General features: G+C 38.5%; 1 protein-coding gene across 2 annotated transcripts in view; it reads left to right on the top strand.

Moving 5' to 3' along the window:
- The window catches only part of Fbxo3 (F-box protein 3), a 30,202-nt gene extending 9,634 nt beyond the window's left edge, over positions 1-20,568 (top strand). Inside the window, exons 4-11 of one of the 2 annotated variants that reach the window (XM_005364072.2) lie at positions 2,988-3,102; positions 4,946-5,150; positions 6,235-6,280; positions 9,741-9,825; positions 10,561-10,683; positions 12,744-12,859; positions 14,627-14,817; positions 19,483-20,568. In XM_005364072.2, coding sequence (XP_005364129.1) covers positions 2,988-3,102; positions 4,946-5,150; positions 6,235-6,280; positions 9,741-9,825; positions 10,561-10,683; positions 12,744-12,859; positions 14,627-14,817; positions 19,483-19,677 — 1,076 coding nt within the window. In that variant the 3' untranslated portion in view covers positions 19,678-20,568. Of the gene's footprint in view, positions 1-2,987; positions 3,103-4,945; positions 5,151-6,234; positions 6,281-9,740; positions 9,826-10,560; positions 10,684-12,743; positions 12,860-14,626; positions 14,818-15,748; positions 17,845-19,482 lie in introns of those variants that run through there. The other variant, XM_013352689.2, reaches the window with a different exon arrangement.

Here is a 20,568-nt window from a genome sequence, read left to right as displayed (position 1 = left end):
TCATCTGTGCACCATATGTGTGTGGGCATTTTATCTGTGTCATCTGTGCACCATATGCTGTGCCTGGTATTTTTGGAGGCCAGAAGAGGACGTCAGATGCCACCATGTGGGTTCTGGAACTTGAACCTAGGTCCTGTGGAAGGTGAGCCAGTGCTATTAAACACTGAGCCATCTCTCCAGCATCTGTCTGTTTGTTTTTATTAGTTACTGGGAGGTTTGCTGAAATTTCCTATTGTGGTAGGCACTGTTCTGAAGTAGCCCAAGATTTTCAGCTTATGGTATACATGCATGGTACAGTTATTTCTCCTTATATACATATAAGTCAGGGATATAAGAAGTTATTTTGATTCCCATTTTTTAATATATTCCAATTATTTACAGTAACTTCTCTATTTTTTTAAGAAAGGTCGGGGGCTGGAGAGATGACTCAGAGGTGAAGAACACTGGCTGTTCTTCCAGAGGTCCTGAGTTCAATTCCCAACAACCACATGATGGCTCACAACCATATGTAATGAGGTTCTGGTGCCCTCTTCTGGCATAGAGGAGTACATGCAGGAGGGAGGAGTACATGCAGGAGGAACATTGTATACATAATAAATAAATCTTTAAAAAAAAAAAAGAAAAAATATTCTTTAAAAAAAAAAGAAAGGTGAAGAGATTTTGCAGGTATACTTAAGGTCCCAAATGAATTGCATTGGATGTTAATTAAAATGAAAATGATCTTGAATGGGCCTACATTAAAACGCAGCTGGGCCTTTCAGAAGGCAGATTCATAATATGTTTTTCCTGTTTACTTTGAGTAAGCAGACTGGTATGTTGAAGAGAAAGCTACCTAATAGAAAATGTCAGGGGGCTCTGAGAGGTTCTTTGAAAAAACTGCAGGTTGCTGAATTCTGCAAATAAGTGAGCTTAGAGAATCTGAAGCAAAAGCTGAGTAAGATGTGCTAGCACCTCAGTTAACACCAGGATTTCAACACTGTGATTTAAATAGAGGTCGGGTTTACTTGAAGTTTTGATCTGTAGAAACAGATAATGAGTTCTTGGCATGGTGTCCTAGGGGATAAGCTCAGTGTACTCACCCTCTCAGCCAAGCCGGCAGAGGAGGGCAGGGTGTGTGCCTGAGTGGGAGGGGCTTAGGAGAGGAACCTCGCCCTGCCCTGCGCACTGTCCCCTCACCTTTATTTGCAAAATAAGCAAACAAGTGAGCATTGTTTTAAGCTGCTAATACCCATTGTAGCATTGGAGAATTAATTCACTGCTTGTAAACCTTTTTTGCCATTTTAACTCTGACATTAGAATATTAGGGCTGTAGGTGGTACTTCCCTGCTTAGCCTGCTGTCCCCTTGCAGTGTACTCCAGGGTTTAAGAGGAGAAAAATGTGTGTTTGTGCACAAGTGCATGCTGTCTTACTTAGGTATATAAAGTTGATTCCTACACAGTGAATTTAACCTGTTACTACTATGAAAGTTCTCCATTAGTTTTAGTACAGCTGTTTGACTTAAAGCCAATCTCATGTGTTCTGAGTACAGCCATCCTAGCTTTCTTTTTCCATGTCTGTAGTAAGATGAGTCTCTTGAGTAGAAATTTTTTTTTTTATTACTTCAGTGCTGAAATTGAAACTGAGTCATAACACATCTCGCTCCCAGCAGACAAGGTTTCTTTGTGTAGCCCCAACTGTCCTGAACTCTCTGGAGACCAGGCTGACCTTGAACTCAGAGAGATTCACCTGCCTCTGCCTCCAGAGTGCTGAGATCAAAGGTGTGCGCCACCACCGCCTGGCAAGGCCTGACACCTTCTAAGCTTGTGCTCTCTACCTCTGCACTGCATTCTTGAGCCCCTGTTCTTTACCTGGTCTGTCCTTTCATCAGATTATTTGGCTTAGAGCTACTTATTTATATGTCATTTAAATAATGTTCACTCTTTTTTGCATTCTTAATTATGTTTAATTTTTTTGCTTTTTCTTCCTTTTTAGTGATCACAATATAGATTAAAATATGCATTTTTTGATTTATTGAAGGCTAATAGAATTTAACATTTACCACTTCCTGGGCATTGAAAGAGTTTTAGTTCTGGTAATTTCCCTCCCCCTTTTATGGGAACCCTCCATTTGGGCTCCAGTTCAGGTCCCTATACATGTTAGCCCATACTGAGCCCCTTAGTGTTGATTTGTGATTTTAATTTTTAGACTATTTCTTATGTCTCAGCACTGCCTGCTCTTTAGTCAGTTCCTGTTTTTATTGAAGCTTAGTTCTTTTGAGTGACTGCACAGCACTATTGGATCTTGGGGTAATAATTTTTCTTGTAGAAATTTCCTTCTGCTTTTTCTGCAGACCATCAGGGGGTTGATCGCATTAACCTGGTCTAGGGTTGATAAAGTTGGGAAAATGCGCTTTTTGTCCATGAGGACTGGTTTGTTTCCAGTTCACTTTTTCTTAGGAGTTGGCTTTCTGTAACCTAGCAAAAGCATGTTTATTTATTTGAACAGGGCCTTTTCTACTTCGTGGACTCTGATGCCCCCCTTTCTTTTTTAATATATTAGTCCTATAGTATTGCCTAAAGCTGGGCTCATTTCTTTGGCCACTTGTTTTAGAATTGATAATTGCTTAAAATCAAGGTTTTTTTTAGATGCCTAATTGACCTCTTGTGTTTTTATTTGATTATTTTCTGTTTTTCCTTTTTTGGAATTCACTTTGAACTCTCACTCCAGGAGATACAAACATGTGCACCACCTCTGGCTACTTTGTGGGGGTATTTTGTTGGTGGTTCCCCTTTCCATTTTACTTTCTGCTAGTGTTTTCCCTGTTAAGAGGAAACTGAGGACTTTATTCAGTGTTTAAAATTAATTTTCAATTCATTGCCCTATATTTTGTTAGTATATGTTGAACAGAATTCACTTGCTATAAGATTGTTTCCTGAGTTGGCAACTGATCTACTAGATTGAAGTCTCATTGTGCACACGCAGTTCTGATTCTGGTGTGCTTTTGCAGAAGGTGCACGTGAGGAAGACCTGGATGCTGTAGAAGCTCAGATTGGCTGCAAGCTCCCTGATGATTATCGCTGTTCGTACCGGATTCACAATGGGCAGAAGTTAGTGGTTCCAGGGTAAGATGTTTGATGTTTGAGTAATTCTCAGACATTGACATTACACATCTTCTTCACAGTTTTCTTTAGTTATCTTATATATAAGAAAAAAACGTATGTTTATATATTATGAATGTATGTATTGTTGAGAGGGGGAGTTCCCTTTTCTTTATAGCAATCTATAAGATAATATAGGTTAAATTAAATTTTACCAGAATAAATGTGTCTCATAGAAGCATTATGCCTGACAACACATATTTATGATTAAAGTGAGATCTGGTTAAGGATGGGAGCTGTAGGACACAGGAGAGAGATATATGTGCGTGAATTTGTGAGTATAGTTAACTAACCTGCTAAGGACACTTGATGTGTTTATTACCCTGTTACAAGTTAGGCAAAATGTTTTAGGAACTTGATGCAAGTTCTCTCTACTATAGTTGAGTATCCCCTGGCATTCTCCAAGGGCATCCTCCTGATAACACAGAGTACTATTCAGAAATGAAATAGCAGGGATGGGGCATAAACAGGCCAGTTTAGGGGGCTATAGAGATGGCTTAGTGGTTAAGGGTGAATATTGCTCTTGCACAGCTCCCCAGTTCATAGCACCCACATTGGTTTTTTGTTTTTTGTTTTGTTTTTCGAGACAGGGTTTCTCTGTAGCTTTGGTGCCCGTCCCGGAACTAGCTCTTGTAGACCAGGCTGGCCTCGAACTCCCAGAGATCCGCGCCTCCCGATTGCTAGACCAGGCTGGCCTCAAACTCACAGAGATCCACCTGCCTCTGCCTCCTGAGTGCTGGGATTAAAGGTGTGTGCCACCACCGCCCAGCCTGAGAGTATTTTCTAGTGCACACTGTCCAAAGATTCCCTATCTAGCCCTAGTTTCATTCTGTCAGTCATCTTTCTGCCTTAGTCTTAGTGTGGGGTTACAGCATGAGCCACGACACTAAGTTCCTTAAAAGCAGTAAAGTTATAATTTTTCTAAAATGACTGACGTTTAAGTACTTTCGACATTTAATTTTTAAATCTAAATAAGAATATTCTGATTTAAAGAATGAATTTGAGCCAGGCAGTGGTGGTGCATGCCTTTAATCCCAGCACTCAGGAAGCAGAGGCAGGCAGATCTCTGAGGCCAGCCTGTCTGCAGTGTTGTTTTTTTACTCTTGGGGCCCTGCCACCCAGCTTCCAAATAAATACAAAGGCTTATTCTTTCTTATAAATGTCTGGCCTTAGCTTGACTGATTTCTAGACAGCTTTTCTAAATGTAAATTATCCCGTCTATCTTTTGTCTCTGGGTTTTTATCTGCATCTGTATACCTTTCTTTACTTCTTTCCCCATAGCTTGTGTGTCTGGGTGACTGGCCCCTGGTATCTTCCTCGCTCCTTAATCCTTTCTTCCCAGATTTCACATCCTATTTATTTTTTCTGCCTGCCAACCCTGCCTATCTTTTCTCCTGTCTCTAATGGCCATTCAGCTCTTTATTAGACCAATCAGGTGTTTTAGACAAAGTAACACAGCATCACAGAGTTAAACAAATGCAACAAAAGAATGCAACACATCTTTGCATCATTAAACATTCCACAGCATAAACAAATGTAACACATCTTAAAATAATATTCCACAATATACAGTGTGAGTTCTAGGATAGCCAGGACTACACACAGAGAAACCTTGTCAAATAATCCAAGCTCACTCTGAACAGAGAGAGTGTGGTACCAGGCTGGCCAAGGATGCATAGGAAGAACCAAAACAAAACAAAACTTTTCAGCGTGAAATTATTCACCGAGAAGATGAACCCCAAACCCCACGGCCCTGTGTGTTTCTGTTGCTCTGCTATTGACAACTTTGTGTCTGTGTTCTCCTCAGGTTGCTCGGAAGTATGGCGCTGTCAAATCACTACCGCTCTGAAGACTTACTGGATGTTGATACTGCTGCTGGAGGGTTTCAGCAGCGACAGGGACTGAAATACTGCCTCCCTTTAACCTTCTGCATACACACGGGCTTGAGTCAGTACATAGCCGTGGAAGCTGCAGAGGGCCGAAATAAAAATGAAGTGTTCTACCAATGTCCAGTAAGTGGGAAATGTGCTTGACTATGGCTTTAACGTGTTCTGACAATAAATGTATGTATTAGCTACATTCAGGGACATAAAATAAGTTGGAGGATTATACATTTTATTATATTTGATATTTATTTATTTGTTTATTTATTATTATATCATCACATGGTGATATGGATAACCAAAAGGAAGATTTGCCATTGGACAAATAGTACAGACTGTGACGTGTTTAGATGGAAAGTTGTGATTCACATTAAGGAACTTTTTATCAGAGTCCTTGATTGTAATATGTAAAATTATCTTTTGAGCATCCTAGAATAGTTCAGATCTCTTGACTCTGAATTGAAAGCCCTTTCTTCTAGGATAACAAGCAATCTGTTTTATCACTTCTACCTGCTAATTATATTCTTGAAGGATAGTTTCCTAACTTGTCTTAATAGTAATAGCACTCTATGTTTTCATTTGAGGGGTGCCTCCAAACATTTTATACAGTAAGTCCAAGCTAGAAATTATAATAGTAGGAACTGACAGGTGTTGCTAAAATTCCTTCTCAAGGAGAGACATAAGTACTTTCTACCCCTCCTCCTAAGGTCCCAATGACAAACTGAGGCATGAGCCTACCAAAGTTCACTCTGGGGAACCAGTGACTATATTTCATAGTGAGGGACTACTTAGAGGCATTGTGGGTACCACTCCATGAACTGGCTGTACCTCAAAAGCTTTACCCAGCAGGTATGGGGACTTCCCCATAGCTGTACGATGGACTCTCAGCCCTAGTCTTCTAGACCAGGTATTAGGGAACAGCTGGAGACTCGGGTAAGAACCTTGTGCCCTCCTGGGATCTTCTGTGGAGATGGGGTATAAACAACCAAAACAGCTGGGATGATCTTTTGCTTGTGTGTGGTGGGAGTATAGCTGACCTCTCAAATGGTGATTGCTTGGCCTGGAAGACAGTCAACTCACAACAACTAGGATTATCTGAGTATTGATTAGAACAATGAATTCCTTTTTATCTATTTTGCTTTGTTCCCAGAGGTCTAGGTAAGGAATAAGAATAAATGTATTTGTATCAGTTTTCGTTTTACTCCCCATGTAGGACCAAGTGGCTCGGAATCCTGCTGCTATTGACATGTTTATCATAGGTAAGAGAAACAGAAAAGTCTCTTTTCCCTTTTTCCTATTGGTTAAAAAAGAAAATGAATTAGTAAAACTGAGTTACTTGAGCAGCTAGCAACTTTATACTTGCGCCTCTTAGTACTTCCTGGATTATAAAGTTCTATGTCTGTGTTTTCTCGTTGGGGCAGCCTTTGTGTTTTCTTTGCATTTTGTTTACAAAAAAAAAAAGGCGGGGCTTGAGGTTGAGAGCACTGGCTGTTCTTCTAGAGGTCCTGAGTTCGGTTCCCAGCAACCACATGGTAGCTCACAACCATCTATGGTGAGATCTGGTGCCCTCTTCTGGCGTGCAGGCACACATGCAGACAGAATACTGTGTGCATAATAAATAAATAAAATCTAAAAAAAATAAGAGAGAGGCTTCCTGAATCAGCATTACCTGCAAATCCTTGCAGCTCTTAAAATTTTTTTTTTAAAAAAAGGCATATCCTATACAGTCTTAAGTTGTTAATTTTCTTTAGATAAGTGATATAGGTTCAGTATTACCTTACTGTTGCTGGGATAGGGTACCCCGACAGAGAGCAACTTGGGGAGGAAAGGGTTTGTTTCAGCTTACAGGTCACAGTCTGTCACTGATGGAAGCTAGGGCTGGGGCAGGATCTCATGGCAGGAACTGAAGCAGAGGCCGTGGAGGAGTGCTGCTCGCCATGTGGCTCACTCACAGCCCTGTGTTTAGCCAGTTTTCTAATGTAGCCACAGCCATCTGCCTGGGAAATGGAGCTGTGCACATGGGCCAGGCCCTCTTACATCAGTAATCCAGAGACTCCCTCACAGGCCAGTCTCATCTGGGCAATCCCTCAGTGGTGACCCTAGGCCAGTGGTTCTCAACCTTCCTAATTCTGCGACCATTAATACAGTTCCTTATGTTGTGATCCCCAACCATAGAATCATTTCATTACTACTTCATAACTGTAATTTTGCTACTGTCATGAATCATAATGTAAATATCTGATATGCAGGACATCGGATATGCGACCTCTGTGAAACGTCCTTTGAATTCAACGGGGCCACGACCCACAGGTTGAGAACTGCTGCTCTAGGCTGTGTCAGGTTGATAGTTTCAGCTAACTAGGATTAATTCCTATATAACATATCCATGGGCTTTCCACAGAGTGTATTAGTATATAATTGGAGGTAAAATTATTTAAAGTGATTATATTTTTTTCTTATTTGATGCTAATTAACAAATCACAGTAGAGACCTGAGAAGCCTTCTTCTTCAAGATGAATGTAAATTACAGCTCAAGAACAATGGCAATGGGTTTCTGATCCTACAGCACGTACTGGCTTTGTAAGAGCCTAGGCAGTTTTGATGCTCAACATACTAGACCTGGATGGAGGTGGGGGTTCCTTGGACTTCCCACAGGGCAGGGAACCCTGATTGCTCTTCTGGCTGAGGAGGGAGGGGGACATGATTGGGGGAGGAGGAGGGAAATGGGGGGGCGGTGGAGGAGAAAAGACGGAAATCTTTAATAAATAAATAATAAAAAAAAAAGAAAAAATTACAGCTTTACAAACTCTTTGGTACTTGTTTGCCTTGGCTGGGAAGATATTTCTTAATAATTTTGGGGATGTCTTTATGTGGAGATGCAGCTCCCCTTTTACCCTTCATGCCGTCTGTCCTGCTGAGACTCTGCTCACAGCAGAAGCTTCCTACGTACTGACTCTTCCTTTTCAGAAGGTTTCTGACATGGACATCTTTCTGTGTATTTGTAGTACAGAAGATGCTAAGGGCTAGCTCAGTGGTAGACTGTGTGCCTGGTCTGTGCAAGGCCCAGTTTTACTCCCCAGCTCTAAGAAAATAAATAAACGTTGGCATTTAATTTCTCTTCTAATTGAAACCTAAAACAGAAAGCAAGTGTCTTTTTTTTTTTCCCCATACTGTGACATGGTACGGGTTTGTGATATGTTTCACATTGTCTAAAGTGGTCTCACCCTTATCCAAGTTATGCAAGTTTTTAAATTTAGGCCTTAACTTTCAACTTATTCTGAAACAAATGGCCTCCTGTTTCTAAGCTAAGCATCATCAGGATGCTTGTGTTCATTATCCTCATTGACATCTTGGTATAGCATATTTTCAGAGATGACCATCACAACCCTAGCCTAGCAGTGATTAATCACTGATTAATCAGTTGTGAGTTAAAGGCCTCCTGGCCAATAAGGAGAGTTACTGTTAGGTTCTGAGTTTCTTTTATTCTCATATTTGTCTGCTTTAAAACAGAATGCACAACCATTGCAACAAATATGAAGTCTGGTAATTAAAAAACATAATTAGTGATATAAATTGAGCATCTGCTACTCAATAAAGAACTGGGTTAATTGAAACCAGATTACAAAAAAAATTCAGGGAACAACATACTATAGATTGCTAGGCATTTAGCTGCCCTAACCCCCCAAAAAATGATAAAGTTTGATCATGTTGTATTACCTAGTATGTTTATACTTAATTCATATAAATACTTGCTATGAATTCTTTTAGTATAACATGGACCAATAATATGGATGTGTTAATGTAATGTAAATGTTTTCCGCTTTGAGTTAGTCTCCGAGAATATGGAGGGCCACTGTGCAACTGCATCTGTAGTAGTGAGCATCTTGACCACTTTGGTATTGACCTGATGCTGAGAATTCTACAAAGTCATGTCTCTGACTGAGCCTAGCTTGTGCCAGTATTTTAAGTGTATATCAGAATGTGTATAAGATGAACCCTGATCATTGAGAGGAGGTGCCTGATAACCTTTTCTTAATGCTTTTTTCCTAGATGTAATTTCCTTTGTTCTGTGTGCTTTAAAAATTAGTAGATAAATAGTTTTTATCACTGTACCAAAAACAATTATTTTGAGTGTGTGTGTGTGTGTGTGTGTGTGTATAAATAGGCGAAAATAGCTGTAGAATTTCCTAACAATTATGCAGAGGCTAGGGATAGTGATGATAGGGACACAAAGGACATACTGTAGATAGAATTGAGAACAGAAGGGCTGGAGAGATAGATCATTTGTTTAAGAGTACTTGGTGTGCAAGTATAAGAATCTAAGTTCAAGTCCCAGTACCCATGTAAAAGCTGGGTGTGCCCATGCCTGTAATCCTAGCAGTTTATGGGGCAGAGACAGGATTGCTGGACCTTGCTGGCTGGATACCAGTTTAGCTCTAGGTTCAAATGAAAGGCTCTGTCTCAAAGGAATAAGGTGGAGAGAGGTGGAGCAGGGATGTGATGTGTATGTACAGGCACATACAGATGCACTTACTTGGCATGCACCACACTCACAATAAATAAGAATTGGGAAGACAGATTGGACTAATAGAGTACTAGTAGAATAATATCTATAAACATTTCTAGTTCTGATATTATACCTTAAATATAGTGAAATTACAGTCGATTGTTTCCTCTAGAGTTTTCCCATTTGCTCATTCTCCCCTTTTTGGTTTATAGGTGCTACTTTTACTGACTGGTTTACATCCTATGTCAACAATGTTGTATCAGGTGGTTTTCCCATCATCAGAGACCAGATTTTCAGGTATTTTAATTGGGCTTTTGGGATTGAAATGACTATAAATCAGAAAAGGCTAACTACTGCAGATCTATCAGGAGTTGAGGTTTCTCTGAAAGGAAAAATCAAGAGGAAAAACTAAATGTGATTTAGTAACATGACAGTAGCTACATGATTTCTCTTTGCAAAATAAGAAAGCTAGCCAATTAATAGGTTTATTATGAATAGCAAGTAAACAACTTACTCTTGGCAAACATTTATTTTCTCTAACTGGAACATTCAGATGTTAGCAGTTAGTGTTAGAGGTGGTAACAGGTGATACTAGTTCATAGTAGCCTTGGCAGAAGCAGTAGTTTAAGTGTATGCCATGGGCTTCTCCATTAGAGGCAGGAATTACTAGTTATGTATAAGAGGCTAAAGATCCTTACATTCTTAGGTATTTTCGTCTCCCATTTAATAAGTGTGGTCAGGTTAAGAAGACTCCCAAAACTTTTATAGCATTAAAAACCAAGAGAAGCCCTTGTTAGTTTCTAAGCTGGTCACTGATCAATGGTTTGAGTCACTGACCACAGATCTTTGATTACCATCTGTACTGAACCAAAGTTTCCAAGGTTTTACAGTATTACGAAATTCAAGTTCTACAGGATTGTATCAATATGACTTAAATTTGTAAAGTATAAGGAAAGTATTGTGCTTTATCTTTAAACTGCTTAAGAATTGAAGCTAGTTGATTTAAACACGTTTAATTTCCTTCCTTGCTAGATATATTCATGACCCAGAATGTGTAGCAACAACTGGAGATATTACAGTTTCAGTGTCCACATCATTCCTGCCAGAACTCAGCTCTGTACACCCACCACACTATTTCTTCACATACCGAATCAGGTGAGAATTTTAAATGACTGTTGCAGTTGTCAGTTTGTTTCTATGACAAAACATCCCAGAGTCGACCTATTTATTTTGGTTTATTTTGGCTCAGGATTTCAGTTCATGGCCACTTGGTTCTGTCATTTCTGGGTCAGAGTGTGATGAGGCAGAGTATCACAGAAGTGTTGAACAGTGCCACAGGGCAAAGCTGTTCACTTCAGAATAGCCAGGAAACAGAAAACAAACAAACAAACAAACAAGAGCAAACAAATCTTCAACACAGGAGCCCTTGGGACCATTTTATATCTGAACCATAAGACTTGCCTTTCAGTTAAAGTGCAGATATCTTTTGGCAGTTTTGTATTTGCCCATTTGGATATGGTCTATAAAATGAGTTTTTGTTTTTTTTCTTTGGGGGGCAGTGTGGTGGTGGTGGTGTTCTGTTTCATGGTCCTATGGATTAAACCAAGAGCCCTGTACATGATTGGCAACTACTCTGTCACTGAGCTGCAATTCCCAGCCATAAAGTACATTTAAGAGGTTTTATTTATTCTTAAAATTGTATTTATTTTTTAGTGTATGTGTGTTTATTTGCATATGTGTGGGTTCATGTGTATGCAGAAGCCTACGGTTGATATCAGGAGTTTCCTCTGTCATGATCGACCTTAGTTTTGAAGCAGGTCTTGCCGTTAGCCTAGAGCTTGTCGATATAACTAGACTAGTTATCTATCTTGTTTGGGGATCCTGTCTGCCTTCTGTGCATTGGGATTATAGGCGGGCAACCACACCTACCCAGTATTTAAGTAAGATCTAGGACTCTAAACACCAGTCCTTATGTTTGTGCCCATTGAACCATCTCCCTAGTTCTAAAGTACACTTAAATTTTTAACTTATTGTGTATGCATGTGTGGATAGTTTCCAGAGGTCAGCTTGTGGGAGGTGGTTTTTTGCTATCCTGTGATCCTGGGGATGCTACTTAGGTTGTTAGGTTTGGCAGGAAATACCTTTATCTACAGAACCATTTTGCCGTCCTGCTAAAGCACATTTTGAAAAATAGTTTTCTGCTGAAGTTTGCAGAAAATTTAGTCAGTTTTCAACAATATAGTGTTCACAAAGGAGTTCGATAAGTTAGTTTTTGTATGTGTCCTGAATATAAGTTACTGTTACAGTTGCTGTGGGAACTGAACTACTAAGTTGTAATTGTCAAAACTCTATTTTAGATTTATAATGTAATCTAGAAGTTTTCACATTGCCAAACAGAAAACCATGCGTATAAAGTTTCATGTGGCCTGTCTTCTATATTCAATTTTAAAGAGCAATAAATATTTATGGAGTATTTCATGTGTGTCATACATAATATTGAATGCTTGATTTGATTAAATACCAAAAAACAAATGCTTTAAATTCCCTGTACTTAGAAATATTTTGTGCTTAAGCCGAAAGATAACCCATTGCTACAAGTGTAGTTTAGATGTTTGTTTTTATTTAGATCCTGCTTAGAATTAAGACTTGCTTAAAATAGAAACACCTTCCTGCACTGCATTTGGTGCTGCAGGGTATTCAATATGAAAATTAGAGGCACAGATTCCTAGAGAAAGAGGAAATGATAGTATCTAGAAGTAGAAGTTGAAGTAGAATCCCAGTAACTGGAGCCATTGTACTTTGAGCTTTTTAGAAGCTAATGGAAAAAAAAAAAAAGAATTGTGTTGCATAGATTTGTATGAGTGAATGTCTGAGTTCTTCAGAAGTTTGTCATGACACTGTGTCTAGAAAGTGTCTGCCCAATGGATATTATTTGAGCAGCCAAAGATGATTGCTACCACAGTGTTTGCATGTATTTTTGTGGCCCCTTCTATTGTTGGTTGTTACTGAAAAATACTTAAATAAATTAAGTGAAAGCATTTCCATGGGGAGAATTAGCGTAGTTAAAGCAATGTCTTTGAAAACTTATGGCTAACTAACATGGACTTTGGGTTAGATTTGTTAATTTCCCTTGAAGGTCTTCTATACTATTAACTCAAATGCTATAGTATTCTTTAAAAAGAAAGGTAAAACAAATGCTCTGCTCTTTTCTCCAGGATTGAAATGTCAAGGGAGGCACTTCCGGAAAAGGCCTGTCAGCTGGACAGTCGCTACTGGAGGATAACAAATGCTAAAGGGGATGTGGAAGAAGTTCAAGGACCTGGAGTAGTTGGTAAGTCACCCAAGTTTGCATTTCTCTGTCATTTGCTTCAAAGAAAGTTTAGACTGTGTACCCATAAATATAGTCTGTGGGGGTCATTAGGCTATCATTTTAGTCCCTGAAATTTCAACTTTACTAAAACCATAGCAAATTCAATTATACAGGGATAGGTTTTGCTTTCCGTGGATCACCTAGGATTCTTTGATTGTTATTCTTGTGGTCTTTTTTTTTAATGTTATTATTATGTTCTGTGCGTTAGGTGGTACAGTACAGTAAAATAAATTTCATATCAGTATTCTTTATATAATTTGGAGGTGAATGATGAAGTTAATAGCACAGATTTAATTTTCCTTTGATGCTGCTCTTCCAGAAGACCCAAGTTCAGTTCCTAGCACGCACATTAGGTGGTTCACGACCACCTGTAATTCCAGCTCCAGGGATCCAATGCCTTCTGGTCTCTGTGAGCAATTACACTTATATACACATATGCACACACACATACATAAACACATAATTAAAATATACAGTTTTATTATTTTTATTTATGCATTTATTTATTTATTTTTGATTTTTGAAACAGGGTTTCTCCGTAGCTTTTTGGTTCCTGTCCTGGAACTAGCTCTTGTAGACCAGGCTGGCCTCGAACTCACAGAGATCCGCCTGCCTCTGCCTCCCAAGTGCTGGGATTAAAGGCATGCGTCACCACCGCCCAGCTTTATGCATTTATTTTTGGAGACGGGTTTTACTGTAGCTCTGGGTGGCCTAGAACTCTATTGACCAGACTGGACTTGAACTCAAAGTTCTACCTGCATCTACCTTCTGAGTGCTGGGATTAAAGGTGTGTGCCACCACAGCTGACTGAAATATAAAATAAAATCTTAAAAAGAGAGAATTTAGTATTAAGGGATTATATTACAGTTTTAATTCTTTTTTGCCATTTGTTGGTATGAAGACCCTCCTTAGTAACTGACATTTATCCAGACTGAACAGAACATTTAGGGATGCACCTTGGAACGTGTGTGTGTGTGTGTGTGTGTGTGTGTGTGTCTGTGTGTCTGTGTGTTTGTGTGTGTGTTTGTGTGTGTGTGTTTTCTTCTTTTGGTTTTTGTTTGTGTGTTTGTGTTTGTGTGTGTGTTTGTGTGTGTGTGTTTTCGAGACAGGGTTTCTCTGTAGCTTTGGAGCCTGTCCTGGAACTAGCTCTTCTAGACCAGGCTGGCCTTGAACTCACAGAGATCCTCCTGCCCCTGCCTCCCAAGTGCTAGGATGAAAGGTGTGCACCACCACCGCCCGACTTCAACTGTGACACTTTTCTATTATTTATGTTTTAAAGATTATGTCAACTTTGAAAAAAATGTGTGCCTTTGAAGTTTTGTTTTACTTGATATTCCCCACCTGCTACCTTGTAGAGAATTTGGGAAATAAAAATGTTAAGGGCGGCTGAAATGGCTCTGCAGACAAAGGTAATTTGCTCCAAACCTGATGACCTGAGTTCCATCTCTGGGACCCACAATTGAAAGGAAAGAATTCACATAAGTTGTCCTTTGCCCTTCACATGCAAAAAGTCCTCAGCCAAAAAAATCTGATTAAAATGTAAATCAAGAGGAATTAAGCCCTCAAGATCTCATCACTATCAGTACTTTGTTGCATATCCTTTTAGAGTTTCTTTTCCTAATTGTGCAGTTTACTTTCAAACTACTTATACAACATCTCGAGAACATATTTATTTTAAGGAAGAAGTGCTTTCTATACTTGGGCTTATTGTTACTGTTTTCTCTGCAGGCGAATTTCCAATTATTAGCCCAGGTCGGATATACGAATACACAAGCTGCACCACATTTTCTACAACATCCGGCTATATGGAAGGGTATTATACCTTCCATTTTCTCTACTTTAAGGACAAGGTCTTTAATGTTGCCATCCCCCGATTCCACATGTCATGTCCAACATTCAGGGTGTCTATAGCCCGACTGGTAAGTTAAATTTGTTTTCTAGTGCTGGAGTACATGACTTTGTATTCTAAGGACCATCTTTGTTTAGGCAGATGAGTAGTTCATAAATGATGTCCTGTCCCCCCACCCCACCCCAAAAAAGAAGTGGACATTTTGAGGAAGTATCTTAGGATTGTATTAATGTATGAAGGGAGATAACCAATAAGTTTATTTTAGCTCCTCCTTACTTTTCAGCCAAGAAACTATTACTTGTTTGGCAGGTTAAGCTTTTCCACTGTTGTCAACAATAGCTATGTTGGCCTGTGTGTATCAGATGATGTGAAAAGACCAAACGAGACCAATTAATACTGACTTTTGTGGTTAAGAATTGGAAAACAATTTCCTACAGTATTTTTACTAAGATTCCCAATTTAATATCTATAGATATCTTCACAGAGAATTTATTGGGTAGGAATATACTTTTAGCAGTCCCCTGTGATTATTTTTCAAGACAACCAGGCATATTTTATAAATCTTTTCTTAAGGTTACTTTGTGATAGGTATAGCAGTAACCCTAACTCATGGACTGTAAAATAATATGCAAAGTGTGTGAAGTCCTGTGTGACAGCTTGGGAATAGGATATTCAGAGTCCATCTGAGTTGTAGACACTGGGTGCTTAGAAATGCTGTCCTAGCTCCTGGAATGGGTGAGTTTGAGATAGTCCTAGAAAAAGGGACAAGCCACCAACCTTACTGAAAGAGGATCCATTCTCTTAGTGTAAAGGACCTGTACTAGTCCAGATTTATAAGTGAACCTTTAGCTTTCTTCCCAATGGGAGAATGATAGAAACATGTTCCCAGTACTTGCTACTCTCTGTGATGGACGGGTGGAGGGGATGAAAAGGAGGGCTTGAGATAGGGTCTCATTATGTAGCCCAGACCGGCCTCAAACTCACTGTTTTTTTTGCCTCAGCCTCCCAAGTGCTAGATGTGTGCCACCATGCCTACACCAGACCAGACTTCCAGTTTTGGTTAGCCCAGAATCTATATGAACTTGGTACCATCTTATCCTTAAATGGTTGATATTCATCAGTGAAGCTGTCTGGGACTGGAATTTGCTTTGTGGGGAAATTACAAACATGGACTTAATTTCTGTAATATGTATATTTTCTATTTCTTGTTTCAGTTTAGCTAATTTGTGCCTTTCAAGGAATTTAGTCATTTCACTTAAATGTTGAATTTATTAGCATAAGGTTATTCACAGTATTCCCTTGATATCCTTTTAATGGCTACACCATCTGTAGTCAAATATATCCTCTTTTATTCTTAATATTGGTGATTTACATCCTTTTTATCACATCTTTTCTATTGATATTCAAAAAGGAACAGCTTTAGTTTTGATGGATTTTCTCTACTGTTTGATTTTTTTCTCTCAGTGATTGGTGCAGTTTGTCTTTATTTCACCTACTTTGGGTTTAATTCACTTTTATTGCAGCTTTTAAAGGTAGAAGTTTAGATAACTGGTTGTAGGCCTTCCCTGTTTCTAAGCATTGTTTTAGCTGTATTGCACAGATTTTGATGATAGTTTTGGTTAATATTTAGTTCAAAATATTCTCAGATTTCCCTTGTAACTTTGACTTATGACTTCATAGAAATATGTTAATTTTCAAGTATTTGGAAATTTTTCAGTTGTCTTTTGCTTGTTGATTTCTAATATTACTGTGATTAGAGAACTTACTGTGTATTGCCAATATTTTTTAATGTTTTATGGCCCAAAATTATGTGAAGAATTTATCTATCTTGGCAAATGATCTTTGTGTATTTGAAATGAATATGTATATTCTGCCATGTAAGAATTTATAAATGACAGGCCAAGCTGATTGATTGATTGACAGTTTGTCAGGTCATTTCTTTCATGTTTGTTGCTTCAGCTATTGAAGAGATTATTGTTGAAATACTCAGTTAATGTTATGGCTTTGTCCACTTCTTGCTTTATTCTCGTCAGATTGCCTCATGCATTTTGAAGTTATAGAATTGTGTGCCAGTGCTTAGGATTGTTGTCTGTTTATGAGAGTAATTCTTCAGTTACCATCTATAATAACATTCCTGTCCTAAGAGTAAGAGCATTGAGGTATGTTTGGACAGGCAGTCAAAATGGGTCAGCTTGATCCTTTTGTTTCTTGTTTTTAATATTATTTCAGGGAATGTAAAGGTCTGGGTTTTACTTAAGGACGGGGGTTCTCAAGCCTTTGTGTCTCATCACCTCCTTAGATGTATAAACATCATTGACGACTCCTAAGAACTTGTTTACATGGGTGTGTCAGTATTTACCATATCAGAAATTAGAAGAGAGCATTTATAATAGCATCAGTTTCTTTTAAAATGACAGTAAATAAACCCTTTACATGTTCAACCCTCTCAATTGTATTTATTTAGAGTTTTAGTTTCTGCTTAACTACAAGAAAATGTAGATGCCCTGCTTCACAGAAAATGTTTTTCTCAAAGATGAACAGTCAATAGAAATGAGAATTGTGCTTTAAACTAAGAAAGATAGTGGGGTTGTGTTTTTTGACCCTATTTCTGTTCTCTTCCTTGATATGGAAGTTGAATTGTGTTTTGCTTTTTTTGTCCTCTACCAGTCTGACTAGTCATTAGGGTTCATGATTTCTTTTCCTTTATACTTGCCACTGTAAATACACTCTGCATAGCTCAATGACATCCCTGATGGGGTATTTATTGGGCTTGAGGGCACTATGGATATTCCTCGTGTCCGTTCTTCTCTGCTCCTCTCTTATGTGCTGTTTGTATAGTACACTTTCATCTGAGTATTTCTCTCTAATCACATTTGATTCCTTTAACAGTTCTTGTTTTCTTCATTAATTTAATAATTATACTACCTGATGATCATGTTTTAAAATTTCCAAAACCTTCCCTATCCCTCCTTTTGTATTTCCTACAGAATTTTGAAAATGTCATTCCGTAGATTTAAAAAATAATGAAATGCCATATTTCTTTGTGTATATTTTCTGATTGTTACTGTTGTGTTATAATAAATACTAAATGACACAGTTCTTTCTCCTAAATTTTTCATTTGTTTGTTCATGTGTCTGAATACTGTAGTACTCAATACAACCAAAACCCCTGTCTTGGATTTTATATTCTAAACGGAAGAAATAAGCTAACATGTGCTCTTGTGTCAAGTAACAAGTGTGGTGGAGAAAATCAGGGGCTAAAAAGAGTACTAGTATAAGGTGTGTCAGGAAAGCCCTTAGTGAGAGGTAAGCAGAGATATAAAAGGAGTGAAGAAAACAAGTCGATTTGGCTAATCAGCTAAAGAAGTGCTGGCTGTGAGGATTCTTAAGCAACTGTGGGCTTAGTGTGTTTGACACAAGGAGGCTTGAGTGCAGAGAACAAGGGAGATAGCAGTTAGAAATAAGATCAGAGTAGCCAGTCTAGGCTACATGAGAGCCTATCTTTAAAAAAAAAAAACAAAAAAACAAAAAACGGGGGCCAGAGCAGTGCTAATGATATTAATGCCATAAAAGTCATGGTGGAAGGATTTTTACTGACATTATGTGCTAAGTTTCTCAGTATTCAGATTACCAGTTGAGCTCTGGCTGTTCAAATTCTAGCCAGTATAACAACGATTGAGTCTTGTGGTGTGTATAAGAGAAGCCAAGTTAAAGCCACGGCTTGATTAGGGATGCCTGCTTAAGCAGAATGACAGTCCAAGGACATTTGACACTGCGTGTCTATCATCACAGGAGTCTGTCCCAGGGCCTCCAAGTCTCCCTTTTCCTGCAGCATTGACTGATCTCAGGACTGCGCTTGTCTTGGGAATCAGCAGTGACACTGGCCGAGTCTGAGTTAGAAAAGGGCAATGCCTTGAGCTTAGTTCTTTCTCCCGGAGCACGTGCCTTTGTGTCATGAGACCTAGTGTGAGAAGTCCAGTTCCTACGAAGCCGCCATGCTGGAGAAGGCACGTAGAGATCCAGCTCCACGATGGAAGGAGGTGCACACTCTTCAGGCTCCGCCTATTTGGATCATCCCAGTCCAGGTACCAGACTTAAGAGGGAAGAAGTCCTTGAGGTGAAGCTTGGTTCTAGTCACCATTCAACTGTAGCATCATGAGAGCCTTGAAGCCAGAAGTGTTCCATTGAGTGCTTCTCAGATACCCAACCACAGGAACTAGGAGATAATGAGAGACTGCTGCTGTTAGAAGCAACTGAAAAAAGAAAAATATTTCTTTTTCAAAAGTGCTACTGATCTTTAAGATGATGTGTCTTTGGAACTTAATAAAAATATTTTAAGAACAGTGCATAAAAATTAGCAGTAGAGGTCATATCTGATTAATATTGTCACATCTTTTTTCTGTTAACAGATTTATAAAGAATAAACACATTACTATGAGTTCTTTAAAACTTTATTGTGGGTTATTAGGAATAGTATTCTTACCTCCATGTATGAATTACCAGCTACTATGTAAAGAATAGGTACTACTGTCTTAATGTATTTACCATTCAAACCATATTGAGCATTATTTAACATGTGGAACAATATACAGTCTAGAATCTTGCATTATGAGATTGTATATTCCAGGTTTGTAAAGACTTGTGCCCAGCATATCTAGTTATCTGTATTCTAGGCTATTGAATTATAAGAAATGGTAGATATTCTTCTCATCAAAAGATTTTTTTCTTTTTTAAGGAAATGGGTCCTGATGAGTATGAAGAGATGGAAGAGGAAGCTGAGGAGGAGGAAGAAAATGACTCAGCGGAGATGGACGAATCAGAGGCATCAGATGAGGATGAGAATGAGTCAGATGAGGTTCAAGGGGAGGAGAGACGGAGGAGGGTCTTTGATGTTCCCATCCACAGACGCCGCTGCTCGCGTCTGTTTTAGCTGCTGTGGATGACTATTCTGTTAAATAGATTTGTCAATAATGTAAATAACTGTGCTCAGCGTATAGCAGAACTAGCATGAAATTGTGTACCAGACCTACGTTGTACACGTCACTACATTAGGAGTTGGATTGCTTTGGGTTGTTTCGTAGGTAGAGGAAGAAATGGGAATCTTGTTTTCTCTTCCAGGAGGAAGTGGAAGAGTGGTTCTATAACTAAAGAACAGATGTTTCTTTGTTTAAAAATATTTTCTACTTAAAAAAAAACACAGAAGTGAAGGAAAAATTGTTTTGGATGAGGATTTGACATGTGGCAGAAATACACAAACAAGCATAGAAAGAAACTGTATGACTAACTGTGAAAAGATCCCTTTTTAGTTGTTTAGAAACTAACAAAATTTGTAATTAGCTTCATCCTCTTCATGGTTGTTAATATTTTATACTCACAGGGAACTAACTGACAGCTTGAATGGGAATAGTTTGCTCTCTCTGTCTGTCCTTGAATTTAGTCATTGTCACAAACCTTGAGTTGCAAATTTTCATCATTAATTTAATGTCTTCAACATAACTTTGGACTTTAAAGTTAAAGTTCTCACGCTATGACCTTTCTCACACTATTTACAGATTCTTCATTTTAAATGTAGTTTGTTTGTAAAAGTATGCAGGATGTTGCTAAAGATTCTTCACAATGTCTCACAGAGTCTAAATTTGTAAATACGCTTTCTGTTTTGTTTCTTTATATACATTTGTCTAACTTTGTGGTAAGTGATCTGAATTTTATTTTAGGGTTAAGGATATTTTCCTGAAACATGAAAATTGTTTTTTTGTAATTACATAATTGAGAGTTTGGAATGAAATCCTTCAAGTGTCAAAAACTCATACTTTAAAAACGA

The sequence above is a fragment of the Microtus ochrogaster genome (genome assembly GCF_000317375.1).
Source record: "Microtus ochrogaster isolate Prairie Vole_2 chromosome 14 unlocalized genomic scaffold, MicOch1.0 chr14_random_1, whole genome shotgun sequence".
Classification (NCBI taxonomy): Eukaryota; Metazoa; Chordata; class Mammalia; order Rodentia; family Cricetidae; genus Microtus; species Microtus ochrogaster.
This window is presented reverse-complemented; position numbering and strand designations above follow the sequence as displayed.